The 24,434-nt window shown below is 36.0% G+C and overlaps 4 protein-coding genes and 1 pseudogene across 4 annotated transcripts; 1 reads left to right on the top strand and 4 right to left on the bottom strand.

Annotated features, from left to right (window-relative positions):
• Nucleotides 3,969-7,156, bottom strand: LOC109126880. Its single transcript, XM_019230773.1, has 3 exons — nt 6,701-7,156; nt 4,227-4,305; nt 3,969-4,141 (listed from the first exon to the last, which is right to left on the bottom strand). The coding sequence occupies exons 1-3, from the start codon at nt 7,154-7,156 to the stop codon at nt 3,969-3,971; spliced, it is 708 nt and encodes a 235-aa protein (XP_019086318.1).
• LOC109126879 lies at nt 7,385-8,661 on the bottom strand. The gene is made up of 3 exons (XM_019230772.1): nt 8,029-8,661; nt 7,663-7,858; nt 7,385-7,563 (listed from the first exon to the last, which is right to left on the bottom strand). Exons 1-3 carry the CDS (start codon nt 8,659-8,661, stop codon nt 7,385-7,387), a joined length of 1,008 nt encoding a protein of 335 aa, XP_019086317.1.
• On the bottom strand, nt 10,482-19,370 carry LOC104720518 (annotated as a pseudogene).
• LOC104720517 (putative F-box protein At1g64540) lies at nt 19,470-21,018 on the top strand. The gene is made up of 4 exons (XM_010438410.1): nt 19,470-19,779; nt 20,002-20,327; nt 20,458-20,637; nt 20,716-21,018. Exons 1-4 carry the CDS (start codon nt 19,470-19,472, stop codon nt 21,016-21,018), a joined length of 1,119 nt encoding a protein of 372 aa, XP_010436712.1.
• On the bottom strand, nt 20,996-23,127 carry LOC104719356. Its single transcript, XM_019230621.1, has one exon. The coding sequence runs from the start codon at nt 23,072-23,074 to the stop codon at nt 21,290-21,292; it is 1,785 nt and encodes a 594-aa protein (XP_019086166.1). The 5' UTR covers nt 23,075-23,127; the 3' UTR covers nt 20,996-21,289.

The raw sequence follows: 24,434 nt of genomic DNA, 5'->3' as shown, positions 1-24,434 counted from the left end.
CTCTCTCTCTCTCTCTCTCTCTCTCTCTATTCTATCTTTTCAAATTTCTTCCTTGTCCTAATTTTTAACCTCGCTTCTTTTTCCAAAGAGTTCTCGATAACCGAAGAATTTGATTTCAGAATTTGTAGATTTTGATGATATTCTTGTTCGAATTAATCAAAAGTGAATTTGGTGAGATTGCTTTGCCTCTTTAACAATGACATATATTTCTTCCATGTCTTTTGCCGCACGAGTTGTGCGTTTTCTTCTCTTTATATTTGTTTCATCAAAGGCAAAACTTTGTGACGATTCTTTTGTTTCTTCTCTCTAACAGAATTCAAGAACAATTAGTGTGAAGGAGGCAAACATACAATTAGAGTCTTCATATATTTTTTTATGTCGGCAAGAGTTTATTCAGTGAAATACAACGTGATGTGGCACATAGGGGTGTCCATCGGGCTGGCCCGACCCGAAATCCGCAAAACCCGCATATATTTGGGCCCTTCTTGATCCGACCCAAAATACTTCCAAGCATATATTTCAAAGCCCGACCCGGCTCTAACAAGGTTATAGGACTTTTCGGGCTATTCTGAGCTTATCTTATGGATAAAAAATTCAAACTTATAAATTAGTTTATAACATGTCTTAAAAAGCAATTTTTAAGGGTGCAATATAAAACAAATCAATCAAATTTAAAAATATATATAATTCATATAAAATATCACAGATAAAAATTTTAAAAATATTAAATAAGGGTATTAAGTAAATATGAAAACTAAGATTAGAGTTTTAAACTTTATTTACAATCAAATATTGCAATCAAACAAAAATATTAACAAAAAAGTAAAACTACATTTGTATAAAGGCTTTTCAAGCCGGCTCGAGCCCGATCGGGCTAAGCCTTAAAAACTCTAAAGCCCGAACGGGCTGAGTCCAAAAGACCTGATTTTTCTGGACATATATTTAAGTCCAAACCCGGTGTTTTCCAAAGTTGGACCGGGCCGGACCAGTCTGCGGGCTCTGGGCCTAATTGATATGCCTAGTGGCACATCTATACTATTAAAGCAGAAGTACTCACTATACTCAAATTGGACCATGACTTTCTTTTGGTACGTTCTTCATTAAAAATGATTAGAGAATCACGTAACTAAATAAAATTAACCTATAGTTTAGATTTGTCTAAAAGACATTTATACCCTTTGCTCGACACCTTATTTACCACCCGGTTGGGACGCGGATCCTGTTTAACCCGACAATAGTAGACTTCAAAACACGCGGATCTGTTTGTAATCCGGGTTGATAATATTTGGATCGTTTAATGTTGTTTGATTCAAGAATAGTTATTCTCGTCACCAAACAGAGGTATAATCCCTATAAATAAGGAAATTGGTATCCGAGTATTTAATAGCTTCAGTAATATCAAATATTAACTATTATCATACTTAATCCATATATTTATTACGAATAATAATAATAATGAGAAATTTTTAATACTTATTGATTGTGACTTTGTTGAGATATTTACGGAATTATTTGATTAAATACGAAATTATATATATATATATATATATAAACTTATTTGATTTGCTTTTATATTGTGAGATATTTACGGAAACAACAAATCAACTTAATACAATTAAATAAAAACAAATCATCATTTACTTTAGATTTTTTAATATTTCCTTAACAAAATTATAGTAATTAATTATGAATAGTATAGATGGAAATAATAAAAAACTCAGATTTATATATGTAAAGTTATAAAGTAATTTACAGAAAAGGTGTCCTGTATATCCCACATCGACTAAATATTTTGGAATATGGCTCATAATCACTATAAATACATGACTAATATGTTTTGAGTATAAATGAGCATGAAGCTTGATTTATCAGGTATCCAAATTTAACAGTTTAATTTGGTTCTATATTTGATCATATTTAAAAATTTAAAATGTAAACATATTTTAATATCTTTACGTTTTTAAAAAAGTTTAAGATATTATAAATATTTAAATTTTTATAGAATGTATAAATTATTATAAGTATTTGAACTCCGTCGAAAGTTTAAAATATTATAATATATTTAAAGTCTATAAAATATTTAAGTAATATTAATATTTTTACTCTTAAAAATTTTAAAATATAAAAAAGTTTGAGTTAAACCCGTTAAAACAGGTATTTTTATCAAACTATAAAATAGATTGATTTTTATAATTTTTTTCTCTTTGTAATATGTATAATTGCGAGATATTTTTGTAAGTTGTTTAATGTTGCTTCCTTAATAATCATTTAAAATTTTGAAATTATCTATATTAAAGCAGAAGTACTCATGAACCAACTTTTGGACCATGACTTTGTTTTGGTAGTTTTAAAATAAAATGTTTAGTAATCAATAATTATTAATATATTAGTATATTATGGCATTAAAATTCTCTAACCATTCAAATTAAGTCGGATCTTGCACGAAACATTTAGCACCAGATTATTTGATCCGATTTTGTCATCAAACATTATCTGTTGATTCTCAAAATAAAATTATATCTTGGCCACATATTTTTCAATGGCTTTAGTTAGAACTATATATTTCGATTTCCAAACCTTACAAAATTGCTTGATTGTCGAGATTGTTTTTAACTGAAAATCTAAAACAATATTTTGGGATAATCTTACACATGAATATTTATTTATCTTTTAGTTATAACAAAACAAGAAACAAGATATATTTTACTGAGATTTGATATATCAAATATTAACTTCTAAATGATAACCTAAATATACATAATCTCACTATAAATACAATGGTTTCCTAACCATTGAAATATCTCACGCTAAAATTTAACAAGCAACTTTTCCTCTTTTGACGACAAACCAAAATAAAGAAAAATTCATCCTCTTACAAAACTACTGTCCGATATTTCGGTGTGTCTATCATCTTACAAAAGTACTATCCGATACTGCGGAGTATCTATCCTCTTCCAAAACTACTATCCAATATTGTGGTGTGTTTGTTTCCATGAAAAGCTACATTATGCAAACTACTTACTCTATTAGGATTTCCAATTTACCGTATAACCTCAAATATACAAATAAACACTATATAAACAAAGAAAATAAGTCAAAATAAAAAACTACATTACAAAAATATAAATTACAAAAAAAAATAACTAACAAAATATATAATCTCGTGTTGTAGCATTGGCCTCCCCTAGTAGTTTTTTTATTTGTTTAGAAAGATTAACTGTATTAATTCAAATATTTTTATTGGCTATTGATTTTAACTGAGGTGTCAACACAAGATTCAATGTTGAGGCTGATGTATCACACAAGAAAAGCAACACATCCTTCTTTTATTTTATTGATGACTCAACTCATATGTAAAAAAGAATTAGTTAAATTTAGATCTATCATCTATTAATTATGAGTAAAACTTGATATACCATTAGTAAAATATCTTAGAAATTTCAACAATATTTCATCAAATTTAAGAGTCGTAATTATTGTATGTTTAATAATATTCTATTTAATATACTAAAAATATTTTCTTTACGATCATGCTCCTACTGATTTCATGTAAAACATAATTGTGAATTTTACAAGTTATATACATGAACACATCTCACTGAATCTTGATTGTGTTATTTTATTAAGTGAAGTGTTTTAAGGGATTTTTTTAGTGTGGAAATTTTGGACTCCTCTTATATTTAGTTTTTTTTTTGCTTAAAAAAAACAATTTCTTCATAATTTTGTTGGTCCATATTTTTTTTTTACAATCTAATGTTATATACCAAATTGTTAATTGATTAACGATTTTTTTAAATAGAATTTTACACTATAATTCTTTTTTGGTGAATGGTGACTGGTGAGTTGGTGAAAGTAGCATACTTCAAAAAGAATATTCAAAATTGATCCAAATATTAATTTTTATTATTTTTAGTTCGCATGATAATTGATAACACAAATATATGGTTGTATCTTTGTAGAAAAAGAAACTATATATCTTCACTTGATGATGGTGCCCCATCATAATGTAAGCAACAACATCTGCCTCCTTTTGAAGAATAAGGAACACACAATTGAAACTTTGGATCTAATCCATGGCCTCTGCATAAGTGTTTGCAAATGTCATCAGTTGTACAATAGCCTTTAAAAACACATCCACTTGCTGAAAAAAAAAAAACAACAGACAGATTAACTTATTTTCTTGCATTCTTTATTTTGTATGAATAATTAATAAAACAACATATTACCTATTGATTGAGTAAAAAGAAGACAAATAATCAATAGTAGAAAAGCAAAATTATATTTTTGTGTTTCTCTAATCTTTCTCTTGTGAAGGGTTTAGTTTTTTTTTTCTTTTTGGTTTTTGAGCAAATGGTTATCCTCTTATATATATTTTTATATTCAAAATTTCTTTAAATATATATATACTTACTATTTCAGGTTGCAGAAAAAAACTAAACTAAAATATTCTTTGAAGACATATACAACTAATTACAAATTTTAAAAGTCTTTTTCTTTTTTTGTCATGCCATTTTTGAGGAAGTCAAATAAAAATTACTGAAATGAGGCAAGTAAAATATTGACTGTTGACTAAAAAGAATGACTAAATAGTATAATCCATCTATGAGGGAAATAAAATTCTCGGTGATGTGGCCAGTCATTATATTTGCATGATGGAGGAACTCTTCATCTGATTCATCCGTGGAAAGCAGTGGCGGAGCCAGAAAAGTACTTAAGTGGGTGCAAAAAACATACTTAAAGAAAACTAAAGTTCTTAACCAAAAAAGTTTACAAACGTATTCTACGGTCACTTATAGCTTGAAACCTTTTTATTACAGTTTCGTTGGTTACATCTTCTAATATTTTTTTTCGATATAACAAACGAGACAATCACTTAAAAATTGATCACTAATGTGATTCCGTAATACGGTCTTGACAAGCTTCATTCATGAAAAACATCTCTCGACAGTCGCGGTTGCAACAGGCAAAGTCAAAGCTAACTTTAAAAGCCTATAAACCAAAGGATAAGAATGATGTTTCCTGGTTTCTACCATCACTCTTGCTAGGTCTCCAAGATTTCTCAACTCATCAAACATTTTGATGTTCATATATTTTACCATGTTTCACCTTAGTATATTCACATCTTTTGCATGTTTTACTATCTAGTTTGGCCATTATTGAGTAGCTTTAGGACTGATTATGCATTAGAGTAGATTTGCATAGTTTCTTGCATAAACAGGTGATTTTGGATCCTAAGGAGTATGGAAGGATGCTGAGAAGGATTTGAGCTACCAAGTGAAGAGGATCAAGGAGATAAAGCAGAGAGAACCAAGTCCGCAAGTTCACTCGACCACCACACTCGACCAGACACTCGACCGTGTGCTAGGAGGGACTCGATCGGTTTGAAGAAGCAGAAGAGGAGACCACTCGACCATGTACTCAACCGAGTACTTGGTCGAGTTGACCGAGCCGTCTGGCTATTTTGTCTTCTAGCCATTTTAGGGCTTCCTCTCTCTCCTATATAAATTACTTGTACCTCATGGCCGCCCAGAAGAGAGGGAGAGTCATAAATATTATCTAGAACCTAGTATTTTCCCCTTTTGGGGATATCTACTTTTTCATTTTCTTTTCCGTTTAAGATCTTTTGTACCAAAAACCAAGAAATCTTTTGATACTTGTTTGTTTCATAACTTTCTAAGTATTAAGAATTTGAGTTTTATTTCTTCTTCAATATTGTAGATCTCTATCTCATCTTTCTGGTCATGCAAGTTTCATCATTTCCTGGGTTTATGATTATGTTCATCATGTTTAGTGATTGTGAGTAGTGGTTTATGATCTTAAGGATGGATTAGGCTGGGTAAAAGTTATGGGCTTTTAGATTGATCAAGCTTTATTGTTGTAGATCTCTTCTAGATTAGATAAGTTATATGTTGTTCTTATACTGAGAAGGTAAAAACAGATCTTAAGCTTCTTAGCATCACACCAGTGTCTAAGTTGCTAGATAAGGCTAAGTCTAGAGATTATCATTAAGCATGCTAAGAGATTAGATGTTTTGTTTGAATTTTTGACAATAGTGATCTGGGTTTTAATGCCTACTTTTATATGTAATAGCTAGTGAGAGCTAGTCTATGAGTATCTAAGCTCCATTGTTACTACCATGAGAATGGAGTAACAAGTCTTGGAAGATCATTGTCTAGAGATTAGCTCATTGTTGACTGAGGTTTGTTGGTCAATCTAGATAACCATAGCTTAAGCTCAACCCATGAATCCATCCTTAGGACCTTTCTTTGTTATTTGATTCTCTATTTTCAAGCATTGTTATTAGTTTCTCGTTTGATTTATTTTAGTACTCTGTTTTCATTGTTGCTCTGTCTTTATTTTACATCCGCACTCCAACTCGAACAACCACTCGATCGAGCATCCGATCGAGTGTCTGCTTGAGCTCCATCCAGAGCTTTTTATTTTAGTTCCTTTACATTCTGCATTTCATCATCATTAGTTGCCAGATAAAAACATTCTCCAAATTTGGCTTAACTTAGATAAGTATCCACATCCTAATTGCTTGCATCACATCCATTATGGATTAATATCCTTTATGCTGCAACAACATAAGGGTAATTGAAACACCTTGCATCCACCTGTTCATCCATCACCTCTACCATCATTCATCATCATCATCACATACTTAAAAGAACATGTTTCACATTTCATCTCTTCGCACATTATCAATATAAATACCAAGTTGCTGCTCAAGAGATATGCACTCTATACGACTAAAATCTTCAGGATAAAACTCAGCCAATCTCAACAACTTCTTTATATCAGAATCATGGAATGAATCAATAGGACTTAAAGCTGATGTGCAAACGAGTAGTTCAGAGTTTACTTTGTTGAAGCGATCATTAAACTCTTGAAGCTGCATATCCAAAACGGTATAAAAACAATTTACTTGGTAATGATGCAAATTGGTTATGTTGATCTTTTTTCGTGGCTTCCTTGGATCAATAAAGTCTTCCTCCATGTTGAGAATCTCAGTGTTGTGTTTCTCACAAAAATCTAAAACCTTCTCGATAAAAGAATTCCATCCTCCATCTCTTAACTTTTGTAGTTCTCGCTTCGTGGACTCAACTAATGAGATAGCATTTAAAATGTCTTGATCTTTTCTTTGCAAAGCCATTGATAAATTCTTTGTTAGTCCTAGAAGAAGCAACAACAAGTGTAGATAGAATACACAATCGAAAGTATGAGTGTATTTGAGAAAACCATTTGCTTGACTTCTTTAGGCATTGTCTATACCTTCATCCTGGACATACTCAAGGACCTTAATTGTAGAAGAAAATAAGTCAAATAACCGCAACAATGTGTTATAATGAGATCCCCAACGTGTAGCTCCTGGTCTTTGAAGTTAAGACTCCTTATTCAACCCTTTTCCAGTCTTAATTTCACCACTACTTATTCCTTTCTCAATTTCACCCCGCTGGATTTCTCGCATCAAATCCTTTCTTTTGCAAGAAGCTATGAGCACATTTACTAACACATAAACCTTATCGAAGAAATCTCCAACTTCAAAATGTTTCTTTGCAACTGCAACAACAACCTATTGGAGTTGGTGAGCAAAACAATGTACATAGTACGCAGAACTACTTTCTCTTGAAATCAATGTTCTCAACCCATTAAGCTCACCTCTCATATTTGCTGCTCCATCATAGCCTTGGCCTCTCAACTGTTTCAAACTCAAACTATATTTAGAAAACAATGAGTCTATACCAGATTTCAGAGATAAAGAACATGTCTCCAACACATGGATAAGACCAACAAATCTCTCTTTCACTATACCATTTTTTTCAACAAAACGAAATACTGTAGCCATTTGCTCTTTCTTAGAAGAGTAAGCTGATCATCCACCAATAGAGCAAATACATCATTATCAATATATTGAAGTATGGAGTGAACTACTTCTTCTGAAAAGCAATTAACAATGTCTTTTTGAATTGGATGAGACACCATTTGGTTATTTCCTGGAGCATCCTTCAACACAACCTTATTCACAACCTCATTTTGTTCAGCCGTATACTTCACTAACTCCAAAAAAATTCCTCTGTTACTAGAATCCATTGTCTCATCATGGCCACAAAATGGTAGTCCTTGTCTCATCAAGTATCTAGAAGCATCGACTGAAGTATTTAATCGAACACGATACTCATCCTTCATGACATTGGTTTTCTTGTGCAGAGCATGCTTAATTGATTGACCTTGTCTAAACAAATCTTCACACTTCTTCTTAGCTATGTTATGAAAGCTATTTATTTCTTTACCAACATGAACAGAAAATCTATCCGACTTATTCCAACAATTGAATCCCTCTGTCACAAATCCAATTTTGCGACCTTTGGCTTTATTTTTATCTCTAAACAGATAACAACACAAACAATACGCCTTTTTTGTCTTCACACTGTATTCCAACCAATCACTATACTGATCAAACCAACTAGGATTAAACCGCCTAAGTGTATTCCCAGTATTCCCTACAAGTCGTTGCTCAAAAGTATGACTACGAGGTTGACAAGGTCCTCTAATCCAATACTTACGTCTAACCTCGTCTCTTTGATTAGGATGATATTCTATAATTGCTTTCCTCTCACCAGGATCATGTGGCAAATTGTCCAAGTCGATATCATCCATTGATGGAGATTTTCATTTCATTACTCAACTACAAAAACAAATCAAGTTAACAAAATTTAGAACCAAACATCGTTTGAGAACCAAAGACCATGAATTATCAGAATAACAGAGACAAAAGCAATTAAGCCAAGTAACAAAATTTTAACAAATTAATGAGATTGGAATTGTAAGAACAAACGATCAAAATCAAAAATAATCACCTATGAAATATGGATGATGATTGAAAATAATGCATAATCTAAATTCTAAACAGATTAAAATAAATTATAAAAAAAAATAAAAATAGATCTCACCTCAAACTCAATTCAAAAACTGCTGCTGAAGGGTTTAAGGTTTTCCTACTCTGTTTTTGATCTGTTTCACGTCGCCGAGAGAAGGGAAGAGAAGATGCTAGAAGTTTGTATTTTGCTTTCTTTTATTTTAATCATATTTCTTTTAATTGTTATCTAGGTTTATTCTAAAATAAAACATGAGTTCACAGCATTTCATAAATGTAAAGCCTGTTTATCTATTTTTAGTTGGCTATTTCAAAAATGTAAACCCAATTAATTTTTTAGTGGTTCAAAATGAGAGTCTTAGTGGAGTTATTATATTATGTATATATAAAAAATTATTTTTTAAAACTTTGGTGGGTCAGCTGACCCCACTCCTCTCTTACTGCCTTCGCCCTTGCGTGGAAGCATTGACAATGAGATTTCCAGTAATTCCAGTAATACAAGGAGGATCCATAGATAGTGATTATGACATTTCGTCTCCGTCGTAGTCTTAGAATTTGTTCTCTGGTAAACTGGGTTCAACATGTAGAACGAGTTTTCTAATTATGAAACTGAATATAAACGGAACTAAACCGGCGACCAAGTTAAGTAATTTTCATTATGTTAGAGCGAGGAAAATACACTACGTAAAATTATTGACTGAGTTGTTGGTGAGATGAGCCAAGCCCGTGCAATAGTGCAACGCATGGGAAACTCGCGAAAGCCCAGATAGCAAGCTATCTAAATGGGCTATCTCCCTAAAAAAATAGAGTTAATATCGTATGGGCCGATGACCCATATATCAGATATTAAACTGATAAGCACAGATACTACACTTGATCTTAGCCAAAAGGCCAAGAAAGGTATGAATTGTCTGGACCCGTGGCCACACTATTTATATTACTTTTCCTGTTTTCCACTTTTACGTTGCAAGCGATGTGGGACTTTGGAATAAGTTAAAAACTTAAAAAAGAACAAACTCTCTTCCTCTTCTGTACCTTCTTTGTCGGTTTCACTGGAGGCTCTCTAAAATTTCTCTGTGATTCGGCCGGTCTTTATATTTGTATCATGGAGTGGAGGAACTATTCGTCTGATCCATCCATGGATTACTCATCTTTCGTAGGTTTGAAGACAGTAAACAGGTGGAAGCATTGACGATGAGATTTCAGTAATACAATGAGGATCCAAAGATAGTGTTTCAGGTGTTGTGTTTACTTTTGCGGGAGTAAAGACAAAGGCCAAAGCTGAGCTTGTTTCCTATTTTTACATTGGAAGAAGAAATTTCAGTGGAAGGAGCAGCCATTGTACTTAACTTAAGACAGATGCACAGTGTAGACCTTGGTTATTTACAAGTTGATACTACGAGTTTTGGCATTATGTGAACCCTCAAGTGTTTATTGAAGAGAGAAACGTTTCAAGAACTAATTACATTTTCCCACACTCTATCTATCTCTTTCATTACAATTTTCTTCTCCAATGCAAACTGTACACTAAAAACCTAAGACTCTCCACAATTTAAGACTAAACACCAAAAAAAAAAAAGTAGTTTACTATTCAACCTCCTCATCAGTAAGGTTCACCAGTCAAACTCAATCTCTGGCAGTTCTTTCTCCTCTTCTTCTTACTCTTCTTCATCATTTCATCATCATGTAGGTTCAGCCAATCACACTCCTCCTCCTCTGGCAGCTCTTTATGCATATTGTCTACAACTTTCTCGACAATTACATTGATTTTCCACAACACAATCTTACTTTCCCATTTCATGCATTTGATTGCATAGAGTCTCCTGTTAGGAACGCAAAAATCGAACTGAGAAAATATGCGAATTATATTTAAAATAATGAAATCATAAACGAATTACAACAACATAATATGAAGCAGTAAATAAATCACGGTGGCGAGATATGATATCTCTTTCCTTAATTCAATAAATCGGCCGTAAGTGCTTTCGGACAATCACGATTTATGAATCCCATGATACAACCGATCACGAACTATTACATTAGCACACAGTAATAGAACTCAAGCCAACAGATCTACGTTATACTCTCGAGACTACTAAACTAAGAACTTACTTGGACTAAGCAAGGGAGAGGGAGAGAGAGATCTTCAGAGGAAGGAGTCTTTGTGCTTTTGTGTGTGAAAAATAATGAGAGGTTGTGCCTCTATATATAGTGGAAGGAGGGAGGTCTCACGAAAATATTCACTGAATATTCTCAGAGTGCTTCCCAAGTTGTTTGGAGTTCACACCAAATCTTTCCAAAAAATTTAAATGGGTCTAAAGCTTTCCAAAAAACTCAAAAGCCCACGGCCCGCGTCCACGTCCAGCCCAACCCGCGTCTGTGCTCGGCCCCTCCCGCGTCCGTGCTCGGCCCCTCCTGCATCCGTGCCCGGCCCGCCCAATTTGGCTCGCGCGTGGGAACCTTCCCTCTTCCTTCTACACACTTTTGAAACTAGAAGAGTGTGAAACTATATATATATATATATATGTGAGTGAAAAATCAATCATATTTCCGATGTGGGATATTTCCCAAACCATCCCAAGTAGCTTACTTCACACTCTTATTTCTTATTCAAATCAACTCCGTATTGGACGTATGAGTAAACCATCTTGTTGTACTCGTTACCAGCTTTCCATTGCATGATCGACCTGACAATTCTGATCAGCCATTTGGCCGGAAAGTCGCCGGAAAGTCACTGTCCCAAAACCTGCAATTTTCTGAAACTTGTTTCTGAAAATGCAGTTCCAACAATCCCCCACATGAATAGAAATAAGTCTAAACATATGACGACCTAACTAACCCTATAGACTGACACTACTATCTAGACTAGACAGACCTTCGAGAGTATATGCGAAAACTAACTGTATATGAGTTGGTGGCGTTTTTGAACCTTGAACCGACTCATTTTTATACCTATCGAGTTTACTCGGCCAGATGGTGAACATGATGTCTTGAACCATCCGGATTTGTATGTAAACTTAGACAGCAGGCATACCACAGTTTCGTTTTCTCGTAGAACGAGGTTCTCTATTGTGTTCATTGTGGCCTTGAACATGCCTGGTTAATCATGAGTGAAGTTGGAGAGTATAGCCTCATATATTCTTCTAGAAACAGCCCCATTTCACACTCACAAGGTGATTTTAATAGCTGCTTGTATTTAAAGAAATATCCTGTAATTATTTCAAATATTTTACAAAGCTACATTTCAAATCATTAAAAGCATATGCTTAACCTCTAACATACATGAAGCACTTTACATCATTTTAGGAACTGGGAGAAGACAAAATTCTCTTAGTGCTTGTAGCATATTCAACTTGATTTAGTTGTCCCTTTGAACCTAGGTCATGGGGTCTCCAATCTGAGTAGGTGGGGTTACCATCAAACCTCCTCTTAAGTCGTATGCTTTAAACCCATTCCTCTTGATGACTTTATAACTTGATCTCGCGCCAAACCTTTTGTAAATGGATCCGCTAGGTTTTCTTTGGTATGGATGTAATCAATCGTAACTACACCAGTTGAGATAAGTTGTCTAACAGTTTTATGTCTCCGTCTGATGTGAGGAGATTTGCCATTGTAATGGATATTCCTTGCTCTGCCCAAAGCCGATTCGCTATCACAGTGTACACGTATTTCAGGCACAGGATTCCCCCACATTGGGATGTCTTCCAAGAAATTTCAAAGTGATTCAGCTTCCGACATAGCTATCTCCAAAGCTATGAATTCAGATTCCATAGTTGATTTAGCTGCCAGAGTTTGTTTGGAAGACTTCCAGGACACTGCTGCACCTCCAAGTGTAAAAACATATCCACTCGTGGATTTTGAGTTTCTCGAGTCTGCGATCCAGTTGGCATCACTATAACCCTCCAAAACTTTGGGTTCTCTACCATAGTGCAAGCCATGATCTTTGGTATAACGTAGATAGTCCAAAACTCTAGTTATAGCCATCCAATGCTTATGTCCTGGATTACTTGTGTAGCGACTAAGTACATTTACAGAGTGCGCTAAATCCGGTCTTGTACAGTTTGTCAAGTACATTAGACTGCCAATTACCCTTGCATACTCTACCTGTTGCACAAGTTCACCAGAATTTTTGGTCAAGTGAATTTGAGGATCCTCTAGAGTTTTTGCAGTCCCTTTTGAGTAATGCTTGCATCGATCAAGCACTTTTTCAGCATAGTGGGTTTGAGACAAGATAAGGCCCTCATCAGTTCTGATGATTTTTATCCCCAAAATTACATCTGCTAAACCCAAGTCCTTCATGTCAAAATGTCTTTTGAGCATGTTTTTCGTTTGATTTATGATGTCTTTGTTGCTGCCAATGATGAGCATATCATCTACATATAAACATAACAAAATGTACCCTGATGGAGTAGTTTTGTAATATATGCATTTGTCACATTCATTAATGCAAAAACCATTAGACATCATTATACTGTCAAACTTCTCATGTCACTGCTTAGGAGCCTGTTTGAGTCCACATAATGACTTCACAAGTTTACAAACTTTGTGTTCTTGTCCTGGAATAACAAATCCCTCAGGTTGTTTCATATAGATTCCCTCTAAGTCTCCATGGAGAAAAGCAGTTTTAACATCCATTTGATGTAATACCTATGAGCATCCTGATTGAAGATAATCTTGTTACCGGTGAATAGGTATCAAAGAAATCTAAATCTTCTTTTTGTCGAAATCCTTGCACTACAAGCCTAGCATTGTACCGCTCAATATCGCCATTGGGTTTTCGTTTTATCGTAAAAATCCATTTACACCCCAAAGGCTTAAATCCTTGTGGTAGATCTGTCATCTCATACGTATGATGTTGCATGATAGAGTATATTTCGGTTTTGACAGCTTCCTTCCAATAAGGTGCATCAGGTGTAGACATAGCTTCTGCGTATTTTCTAGGTAGATTTTCAACTAGAAATGCCATCATCAGAAAATCATCACCAAACGATTTACTTTTGCGAGCTCGTTTGCTCCGTCTAGATTCAAGTTCTATTTCTACAGTAGTATTACTCAAAGTTTTGCCAGCTTTAGAGGTCGCTACATCTCGTTGTTCACGAGTCCGTTTTTAAGTTTTCCTACAGGGAAAAATGTCTTAAAAAAATTAAGCATTTCTTGACTCCATAACTGTATTCACATGGATATGTGGAATATCTGATTTATGAACCAGAAATCGATATGCACTACTGTTATGTGCATATCCGATGAATATAAAATCTACGGTCTTTGGCCCAATTGTGACCTTTTTAGGAGGTGGTACAACCACTTTTGCTAGGCACCCCCACACTTTGAGGTATTTGTACGAAGGTATTGTACCTTTCCAAAGCTCATATGGTGACTTGCCAGTCACCTTATGCGGTATCCTGTTGAGGATGTAATTTGTGGTAAGAAAAGCTTCCCCCCACATGTTCTGGGCTAACCCAGATTCCTGCAACAACTCATTCATCATCTCTTTTAGAGTTTGATTCTTTCAGTCCGCAACTCCGTTAGATTCTGGCGAGTAGAGAGCGGTTGTCTGATGTATAATGCATTTTTCTCTGCAAAATGCATTGAACGGCTCATTATATTCTCCTCCTCTATCACTTCGAACTACTTTTATAGTTTTCTGAAGCTGATTTTCTACCTCGAGGGTGAACTCTTTGAATTTTTCTAGTGCTTCATCTTTGCTATGCAAGAGATATACATAGCAATATCTTGTGCAATCATCAATGAAGGTAACAAAGTATTTCTTACCGCCTCTAGTTTGCATATACTTCAAATCACATAAGTCTGTGTGAATTACGCTTAGAGGTTCGGTTGTTCTTTCAACGCGTGGTGAGGGAGTTTTAGTGAGTTTGGCCTGTACGCACACTTCACATTTTTCTTGGTTAGTTTTGAATTTCGGAATCAAATTCAAGTTTTGCATTTTTCGCATTGTTTTGTAACTGACATGTCCTAAACGTTCATGCCAAGTAGTAAATGACTAAACCAAGTAAGCAATAGGGTTTTCTTTCATTTCAGCAACAGAAGCAGAAGCTACAATTTTTGGATGGACTGTCGTTATAGACATCTTGATTAGTCAACCCTTCACAAAACCCTTTTCCAAATACATCCCATTTTTCTTAAGAACTAACTTATCAGCCTCAAAAATTAATGGAAAAACAATGCTTGCTTAGCACTGTTCTAGAGATGAGATTCTTCCGCATGTCAGGTACATGCTTCACGTTCTGCAATGTGAGCTCACGATCAGAAGTTAGCTTCAGAACCACTTTGCCCTTACCTTCAATCTTGGACATCGCCTTGTTGCCCATGAAAAGCTGCTCCTTTGACTTGTTCTGCACAGAGGTGGTGAACATGGTCCTATCAGAGCATATGTGTGTGGTAGCACCAGTGTCGTAGTACCACTCCACTGGATTTTCTTCCACAATGATGACACTTTCCTTTGAACTTCCTCTCAAGGTTGCTCTTCTTGAAGTTTGGTCCAGATGACACCTTCAACGGTTTATGAGGAATAGAGATCCCTTTACCCTTGCCTTTAAACTTGGCCTTATGCTCAGCTACATGAACGTCATGCCCCTGGCTTTGAGCATCCGAATGAGCTCCACGATTGTTGTCCTCAACTCTCAACCGACGGATGAGATTATCAAGAGACATTGCCTTACGCTTGAAGTTAAAGTAATGCTTGAAATTCGACCAGCCTGGTGGTATCTTATCGATCAAGCAATTCGTTTTGAAGACATTGCAGATCGACATCCCTTCAAAATCGATCTCCTGAAATATGCGTTGAAGAGCCTCCACTTGTTCCATATTGGTTTGGAATCCACCATCTTGAAGTTCAGGAACTTCGTAGTTGAGAATTTCTGCATCCCAGACTCATCAGTCTTGTACTTGGTCTCCAAAGTTAGCCACATTGCTTTTGAAGTCTTGTACATACTGTAGAGATCATACAGATCATTGACCAAACGGTTCAGAATCTGACCTTTGCAACAATAGTCTCCTTGAGCCCAGCTATCCATACTTCCAACCACATACACATTTGTGTCACCTTGTGGAAGCGTTGGTGGATCCTCTGTGAGGTACCTTTCCATGTTCATGCTGGCCAAGTAGTAGCGCATCTTGTTTTGCCACGTTTTGAACCAGCTTTGCCATCGAACTTATCTGGCATCATTTCTTAGGAAGCCGCAGGTGGTATCCCCATGTGGGTTGATCCATTACCGAACAGATTTCGGCGCACGTTGTCCATACCCGAATCGATAAGCTTCGTGTTTTTAAGTTATTTAGCAAGGCGTAAAGCCAACACCGCAGGAGTTTCAACAGGGGTTGCAGGAACCCTAGCACCGTCACCGTTGTTGGTGTTGCTCCAGACATTNGAATGAGCTCCACGATTGTTGTCCTCAACTCTCAACCGACGGATGAGATTATCAAGAGACATTGCCTTACGCTTGAAGTTAAAGTAATGCTTGAAATTCGACCAGCCTGGTGGTATCTTATCGATCAAGCAATTCGTTTTGAAGACATTGCAGATCGACATCCCTTCAAAATCGATCTCCTGAAATATGCGTTGAAGAGCCTCCACTTGTTCCATATTGGTTTGGAATCCACCATCTTGAAGTTCAGGAACTTCGTAGTTGAGAATTTCTGCATCCCAGACTCATCAGTCTTGTACTTGGTCTCCAAAGTTAGCCACATTGCTTTTGAAGTCTTGTACATACTGTAGAGATCATACAGATCATTGACCAAACGGTTCAGAATCTGACCTTTGCAACAATAGTCTCCTTGAGCCCAGCTATCCATACTTCCAACCACATACACATTTGTGTCACCTTGTGGAAGCGTTGGTGGATCCTCTGTGAGGTACCTTTCCATGTTCATGCTGGCCAAGTAGTAGCGCATCTTGTTTTGCCACGTTTTGAACCAGCTTTGCCATCGAACTTATCTGGCATCATTTCTTAGGAAGCCGCAGGTGGTATCCCCATGTGGGTTGATCCATTACCGAACAGATTTCGGCGCACGTTGTCCATACCCGAATCGATAAGCTTCGTGTTTTTAAGTTATTTAGCAAGGCGTAAAGCCAACACCGCAGGAGTTTCAACAGGGGTTGCAGGAACCCTAGCACCGTCACCGTTGTTGGTGTTGCTCCAGACATTTTTTTTTTCTGTTTCACAATAAACAGATCTGATTAATATATTAATCAAACAATTCAAGTAATTAAATTACACTGAATTAGTTTTTCAAACTCGCTTAACAAGCGTTCACAGAAACTTGTTTCACAAACTCACTCAATTAAGAGCGTTTGTGGAAACCAGAGAGAGTAGAGAAGAAAGAATTAAAGTAAAAGCGTTCTTCAAAAAAAACTTTTCGCGTAAGCACCGAAAGATGAAAGCAGAAACAGTTTTTCATAAGATTTTGAAATCGTTTTTTAAAATAAAAAAATTCGAAAAAAATTCTCAATTCGTTTAAAGCGATAACCAGAAAGCGGATTTATTGAATTAAGACTGTTAGGAACGCAAAAATCGAATTGAGAAAATATGCTAATTATATTTAAAATAACAAAATCATAAACGAATTACAACAGCATAATATGAAGCAGTAAATAAATCAAGGAGGCGAGATATGATATCTCTTTCCTTAATTCAATAAATCGGCCGTAAGTGCTTTCCGACAATCACGATTTATGAATCCCAGGATACAACCGATCACGAACTATTACAGTAGCACACCAGTAATAGAACTCAAGCGAACAGATCTACGTTATACTCTCGAGACTACTAAATTAAGAACTTACTTGGACTAAGCAAGGGAGAGGGAGAGAGATCTTCAGAGGAAGGAGTCTTTGTGTTTTTGTGTGTGTAAAATAATGAGAGGTTGTGCCTCTATATATAGTGGAAGGAGGGAGATCTCATGAAAATATTCACTGAATATTCTCGGAATGCTGCCCAAATTGCTTGGAGTTCACACCATGTCTTTCCAAATAAACTAAATGGCCTGCGTCCACGTCCAGCCTAGCCCAGCCCAGCCCGCGTTCGTACTCGGCCCGCCCTGCGTCCGTGCCCAGCCCACCCAATTTGGCTCGCGCGTGGGAACCTTCCCTCTTCCTTCTACACACTTTTGAAACTAGAAAAGTGTGAAACTATATATATATGAGTGAAAAACGATCATATTTCCAATGTGGGATATTTCCCAAACCATCCCAAATAGCTTACTTCACACTCTTATTTCTTATTCAAATAAACTCCGTTTTGGACGTATAAGTATACCATCTTGTTGTACTCGTTACCAGCTTTCCATTGCACTATCGACCTGACAATTTCGATCAGCCATTTGGCTGGAATTTGGCCAGAAAGTCGCCGGAAAGTCACTGTCCCAAAACCTGCAATTTTCTGAAATTTTCAGTTCCAACATCTCCAAAGTAAACCCTTAAGGAAATTGTATTCCAACTCCCCGTACCATTCCAGCTGTTTCTTCACAATAGTTTCAACATCTCTCAAAGTTCTCTTTAGAATTCCAACTTCCATTCCTCTTTCCACAAGCTTTCTCACTGAATTTATCATCTTATGTGCAATCTCCACAACGATTTCAGTATAATCTAGGTCCTCTATCAAGTGCATTGCTGCACAGAAGGCACCTGTAAACGCCAAGACCCAGCGACTGTGATCTACAAACAACTCTCTTGGTGGGTCTAGCCTTGTTCTTATCACTGGGAGAAGATTCTTCATCACAGGATTCACAAAACTATCATCACTAAGGGGCATTTTTAAGCACTGGAAGACATAAACCAACCTCTCTCAAATTCTGTTTTGCTTTGTAATGCAATATAACCGCTTAGCTCATAGCATTTATCATCATGGTAGACCATCATCTCATACGTAACATGGTTCACCACCTCACCTAGGACTTTGAACATACTGTCAGAGATTCCTTCTTCCATTAAGCAAGAGATGAGCAATGGTAGGAGTTCTCTTATGTCTGCAACATCTATTTCCACCTTCTCTGGAGTGTGATCAGATAGTAAGACACTGAGCCGTCTGATAGCAATCTCTCTGGACCTATCTTCAAGTTCAGTTGATGCAAAGATTCTCAAGACTTCCAGCGAAGATAAATTCTTCAAATGATCATTCCAGCCACAGCCAAAACGATTGTTAAGATCATCATCATGGGGTTTGATGACTGGACTTTCCTGTCCTGTAACCAGCATTTGGATCCTCCTCACAAGTCACAACCTCCTTGGTCAAATGAGTCCCAAATCCTTCGATCTTAGTCATTAAAGTCGACACAAAACGGCACTGATCCGTAGTGTAATGATACAGACTCATGTCTCGTGAGAAGAACCTCTCGAAATCTTCAAGCCCTCTTACCAAAAAATGTTCCTTTTCCTTCTCAACTAGTTTCTTTACTGAACTCACAAATTATCTTCATCATAATGTTTCAGTTTTTATATTGATCATGTAAAATTGTAACAGTGCACTGTGCACATCAAACTATTAATAAATACTTGCGGAAGCTATAGTAAGTTTGTGACTTTAATTGGTTTGTAAGTAGAAGAAGGAGAATGCTAGCTTCTGTGACTGTGGCAATGGCTGCAAAAAAATTGGAAACTGCTTCTGGAAACAATCCAATAAATAGCCTACCAGATGAGGTTCTTGGTCAGATCTTGTCCTTGCTCCCTACCAAAACTGCTGCTTTCACATCAGTTCTCTCAAAATGGTGGAGGAATCTGATTCCTCTGGTTCAAAACCTTGATGTCGATGATTCCATGTTCCTCGATCCCAACATCAACTCAAAAAGCTTCTTTAGTTTCATTGAGGAAACCCTTGTCTTGCTACGCGATTCTCACATCAAGAAATTTGCGTTGAAATGCGAATTTCCTCTATTCGACGAGTTTCGTATCAACCATCTGATTCACAAGGTGTTGAGACGTGGAGTCTTGGAACTACAATTTTCATAGTCAAACTTTCATTGCCTAGAGTCTGAGTTCTTCTTCAGCAAGATACTGGTTAAACTCACTCTATCAAATGGACATTATTACCAAAACCGTCATCCTCCGGGCGGTGTTCTTTTCCCTGCACTCAAAACACTCTATCTGTTTCTAGTGTGTTTTGTTGTAGTTGAAAAGTGTGATTTGTATGACTGCCTCCTCGCTAGCTCTGTGCTTGAGGAAGTCAACATATGTGATGATGATCCTCTTAGACCACTTGTGTATCCGGCTTGGGTTAAAAAGATTTGGGGTTCATCCATACAGAGGATATCTATTTGTCACCGTTTTTCTGATAGAAAAAACCACTCATGTTTTGTCATTAAGACGCCCAATCTTGTGTACCTTGACTTCTCTAGCTATGTCGGAAAAGATTCTGTCGTTCAGTTTGATTCGCTAGTCGAATGTAGACTGGATCTTCGGTTATGGACGTATCTGGAATATGTCCCACCGGAAGATGTACCCTTTGGCTCTAATTTTTCAAAGCCAGATGGTTACTGGGGGGGATGCAACCAGCACCTTGTGACCCTTCGTTTGTCTGCTGATTCTCTTGAGATCTGTTCCTACTACTCATGTTTTGTTGTTACAGCTTGTAATGTGCAAAATGTTCAATCCATGTCATAAGGTGCTTTATTTCTGCTGTAAATCTATGCCTGAATTCAACAACCTCGTTAAGTTATCTTTTGAGAGCCATAAGGAACGTGGTTGGCAAGTGTTGCCGCTTCTGCTCAAGAAATCTCCAAACCTAGAAACTCTAGTCATAAGGTACGTATGTTTGGAAACAAAACGTAATACTAAAGCAAAAAAAAAAATTTCTTGCTAACTATGATGTTTGATACCCTTATAGGGTCATGTGCATGAGATCACGGATGAATGTGGGGATGCATGCGTCTGTGTTCATGAGGAGAAGACAAAGAATAAAAACTGTTTATTGCTGTGTCGAGTGAAGGTGCTAAAGATATATGGATATGGAGGAACTAACAGAGAACTGAAACAAATGAGACATTTCATGGAGAATTTGAAGTGTCTTGAAGTGGTCAAAGTTAAGGTTCATCAAGTGGATGAGCAAGATAAGTACTTACCACCCACCAGTGAACCAATGAAGCTCCTTTCTGCAACTTCTTCCAAGTGTAAGATCCAATTTATTTAATTCCCTTCTCATCAGTTTCTTTCTTTTGTTTGACTCTCTCTTTATACTTCTCTGTAGCTAAATCATGAAGTGTTTTAAGAACTACATGTACATTTTCCGAAACTCTTTTTTTTTTCTTTACAATGAGAACTATACAGTATACACCAAAAACTATGCAATCTTATTCTTCATCCTCATCATCATCACCATTATCATTATCACCATCATCATTATCACCATCATCTTCACCTAGGTTCAGCCAATCAAACTCATTCTTTGGCAGCACTTTGATCTATTCTTTCACTTCTCTCTCGACAATCACGTTAATTCTCCACAACACAATCTTACTTTCCCATTTCATGCCTTTGATTGCATAGAGTCTCCAAAGCAAACCCTTAAGGAATCTGTATTCGCATGTACCGTACCATTCCAATTGTTTCTTCACAATGGTTTCCGCATCTCTGAAAGCTCTCCTCACAAAGCCAACTTCCATTTCTCTTTCAACAAGTTTTCCCACAGAATCTATCATCTTAAATGCAACATCCTTAACGGCGTCAACGTAATCATCTATCATGTGCATTGCTGCACATAAGGCACCGGGAAACGCCAAGGCCCAACAACTGTTATCTACCAACAATTCTCCTGGTGGATCTAGCCCTGTGATTATATCAGGGATTAGTTTCTCCATTACTGGAATAACAAAATCTTCATCATCAAGCGCCATTGTGAAGCATTGGAAGATAGAAATCGCTCTCTGAAACCCTGTTTCACTCGATATAATATAATCGCGAAGCTCATAGCATTTATCCTCATTGTAGACCATCATCTCATACGTAACATGGTTCACCACCTCACCTAGGACTTTGAACATACTGTCAGAGATTCCTTCTTCCTTTAGGCAAGAGATGAGCAATGGTTGGATTTGTCTCATCTCTGCAATGTCTATTGGCACCTTCTCTGAAGTGTGATCAGATAGTAAGACATTGAGCCGTCTAATTGCAATCTCGCTGGACCTATCTTCAAGTTCAGTTGACGCAAAGATTCTCAAAACTTCCAGCGAAGATAAATTCTTCAAATGATCATTCCAGCCACAGTCAAAACGATTGTTAAGATCATCATCATGTGGTTTCATGACTGGACTTTCCTGTCCTGTAACCAGCATTTTGATCCTCATCACAACCTCCTTGGTCAAATGAGTCCCAAATCCTTCGATCTTGCTCATTAAAGTCGACACAAAACGGCACTGATCCGTAGTGTAATGATACAGACTCATGTCTCGTGAGAAGAACCTCTCGAAATCTTCAAGCCCTTTTACCAAAAACAGTTCCTTTTCCATCTCAATTAGCTTCTTTACTGAACTCACAAAAGGGAAAACCTGAATCTCCATTAACACATTCATTAACTCGACCCTCATACCTGTCTTCACAAGCTGAATCCACATTTTAACAAGAGTTTGCAAAGCCAAGCTCCAATGTTCGACTCTATAAGGATCAAGAAAGACCTTACAAGCTTCCTCAAAGATTTTGTGCTTAAACTTGTCGATGAAACTCTTGTAGACTGTTGGCAAATCGACGAAAACATGAAAAGCCTTGACAAGTTCGCTACTCGCCAGCGTTACGATACAATCGCCGAGCTCGTCCCATTCCTCTTTATGCAACTCCACGACATTGTAAGCTACACAAGAGACGATTCTTCTGAGGATCTTCATGTCAGATTCTTTGGTTTCTTGCATCGTCAAGCACGGAATCAAAGCCCTTCTGATTTCGTAGAGAGAGTCGAGAGAGAGTTTGAAGTCGCGGTTTCTCAAATCGGTGAGGGTTTCGGAGAGTTGATAGATCGATCGGAATCTTGTGACGCCATCGGAAGAAGACTGATAGACCTGAAGAAGCTTTAAGGTTAAGCAATCTGGGAAATCAGAGACGCAGTGATCGTACAGAGCTCGCGCTGTTTGATATCTTTTGGATTCTTTACGCAGAAAGAGTCGATTCACAACAGTCGCTAGTTCATTGTGGCTTGAACTCACAAGAATCTCTCTCCCTTTCAACCTAATTTGCATAGATTTCAAAGTTTCCTCCATTACTGAACTTTCTCCCCGATTCGAATTTTCCCGAGAAAATTTCTCGTCTGAGAATCTTCTGGAAAGAGAGAAAAGAAATTGGTTTATTATCACTGAATTTAAACCGGACTTTAAGCAAAATCAGATTCCAAAATAACCTAACATACTGAACCGATAAACCGGACTTAACCTAAATCAGATAGCAAAGATATCAGATTATACTGAACCGAACGTAACTCTTCAATCTTAATTAATGGCGGCCAAATGTATTTTTTTGGTTTTTGAGGAGGGTTGAAGATTTGTAAGAGGTTTTGATTTAACCAAAACTCAATATAAACCGGACTTAAATCAGTCCAAATCAAAAATATAACTTTGGTTTTCTGTTGTCTCTCGATTAAGATTGAGCCGAGTGCAATTAAACTAATAAAACAAACATGAATTACTAATCTAATCTAATTAATCTACTCTTGGCCATCTAATTTATCGATAAAAGACGAGTAATATAAGCCTTTTTTTAATTCCAAATCCTTGTAAACCAAACAGCAGCATTTATACATTTTAACTTTATAATCCGTACATTTTGGGTTCTACCCTTTTGATTTGCTTATTTCAAATTTTAATCCTTACAAAATTGCACTAAAAGCAATAAGTAAAATATGGTAAATTGACAAAATTAATTTTTTTATATAAACTAATTAATTCTACTTAAATTCTTTATTAATAGCAAATTTCTTTTCTATATATGTGTCCCAAAATAAAAAAAAAATTGAAAAATCAATCACTAAAATATATACACTGCAAAATAAACAATCAGTTAAATTAAATAATTATATATCAAACAAAACAATAATAGTATTATTTTAAATAAATAAAAAATATTATTCTGATTAATTATACATTATACAAACAGTTATAATTCATAATTTTTGTGTTTTATTTTGATAAAATTATAATACTTTAAGAATAATTGTATCACCTCTTAAATATAAAAATATTAAAAATTAAAAATATATGTAATTTATAACTAAATTAAATACTGCTAAAATCAAACATCATTATAAATAAAATTAAATAATTGTCTCTTGATACACCACGGGTTAAATCCTAGTATTAACTCAAAGCCGGAACCTACTAATATAGTAATGTCAAGTTTCCTGATCAATAGAAGAGGCTTCCATGAGACTATGAGAGTATATGTCGAAATAGCGATGGTGCGGAAGCGTTCTTGCATAAAGACATTAGAGGAGCTAACAAAATTACAGACATTTTTTTAAAAAAGGTTTTAGTGCTGTGAATATATATAGCCTAGACCCTTGAACATTAGAGACTGATAAGTCAAGGTATATGATCTTGAGCTTATTGAAAGATCTTCTTAGGTGAA

Source organism: Camelina sativa, chromosome 10 (genome assembly GCF_000633955.1).
Source record: "Camelina sativa cultivar DH55 chromosome 10, Cs, whole genome shotgun sequence".
NCBI classification, from domain to species: domain Eukaryota; kingdom Viridiplantae; phylum Streptophyta; class Magnoliopsida; order Brassicales; family Brassicaceae; genus Camelina; species Camelina sativa.
This window is presented reverse-complemented; position numbering and strand designations above follow the sequence as displayed.

Excerpts from the sequence above, each read along its gene's own strand:
- LOC109126880 (XM_019230773.1), bottom strand. The coding sequence starts at position 7,156 with ATGGCTTTGCAAAGAAAAGATCAAGACATTTTAAATGCTATCTCATTA. Across the intron at positions 4,306-6,700 it reads TTGGTATTTATATTGATAAT|AGAAAGATTAGAGAAACACA; the intron begins GTGCGAAGAGAT and ends ACCCTTCACAAG. Across the intron at positions 4,142-4,226 it reads TCTTTTTACTCAATCAATAG|CAAGTGGATGTGTTTTTAAA; the intron begins GTAATATGTTGT and ends TTTTTTTTTCAG.
- LOC109126879 (XM_019230772.1), bottom strand. The coding sequence starts at position 8,661 with ATGGATGATATCGACTTGGACAATTTGCCACATGATCCTGGTGAGAGG. Across the intron at positions 7,859-8,028 it reads CGGCTGAACAAAATGAGGTT|AAAGAGCAAATGGCTACAGT; the intron begins GTGAATAAGGTT and ends TACTCTTCTAAG. Across the intron at positions 7,564-7,662 it reads TGGAGCAGCAAATATGAGAG|TTGCAAAGAAACATTTTGAA; the intron begins GTGAGCTTAATG and ends TTGTTGTTGCAG.
- LOC104720517 (XM_010438410.1), top strand. The coding sequence starts at position 19,470 with ATGGCTGCAAAAAAATTGGAAACTGCTTCTGGAAACAATCCAATAAAT. Across the intron at positions 19,780-20,001 it reads TCCTCTATTCGACGAGTTTC|TTGAAAAGTGTGATTTGTAT; the intron begins GTATCAACCATC and ends GTTTTGTTGTAG. Across the intron at positions 20,328-20,457 it reads AATATGTCCCACCGGAAGAT|CTTGTAATGTGCAAAATGTT; the intron begins GTACCCTTTGGC and ends TTGTTGTTACAG.
- LOC104719356 (XM_019230621.1), bottom strand. The coding sequence starts at position 23,074 with ATGGAGGAAACTTTGAAATCTATGCAAATTAGGTTGAAAGGGAGAGAG.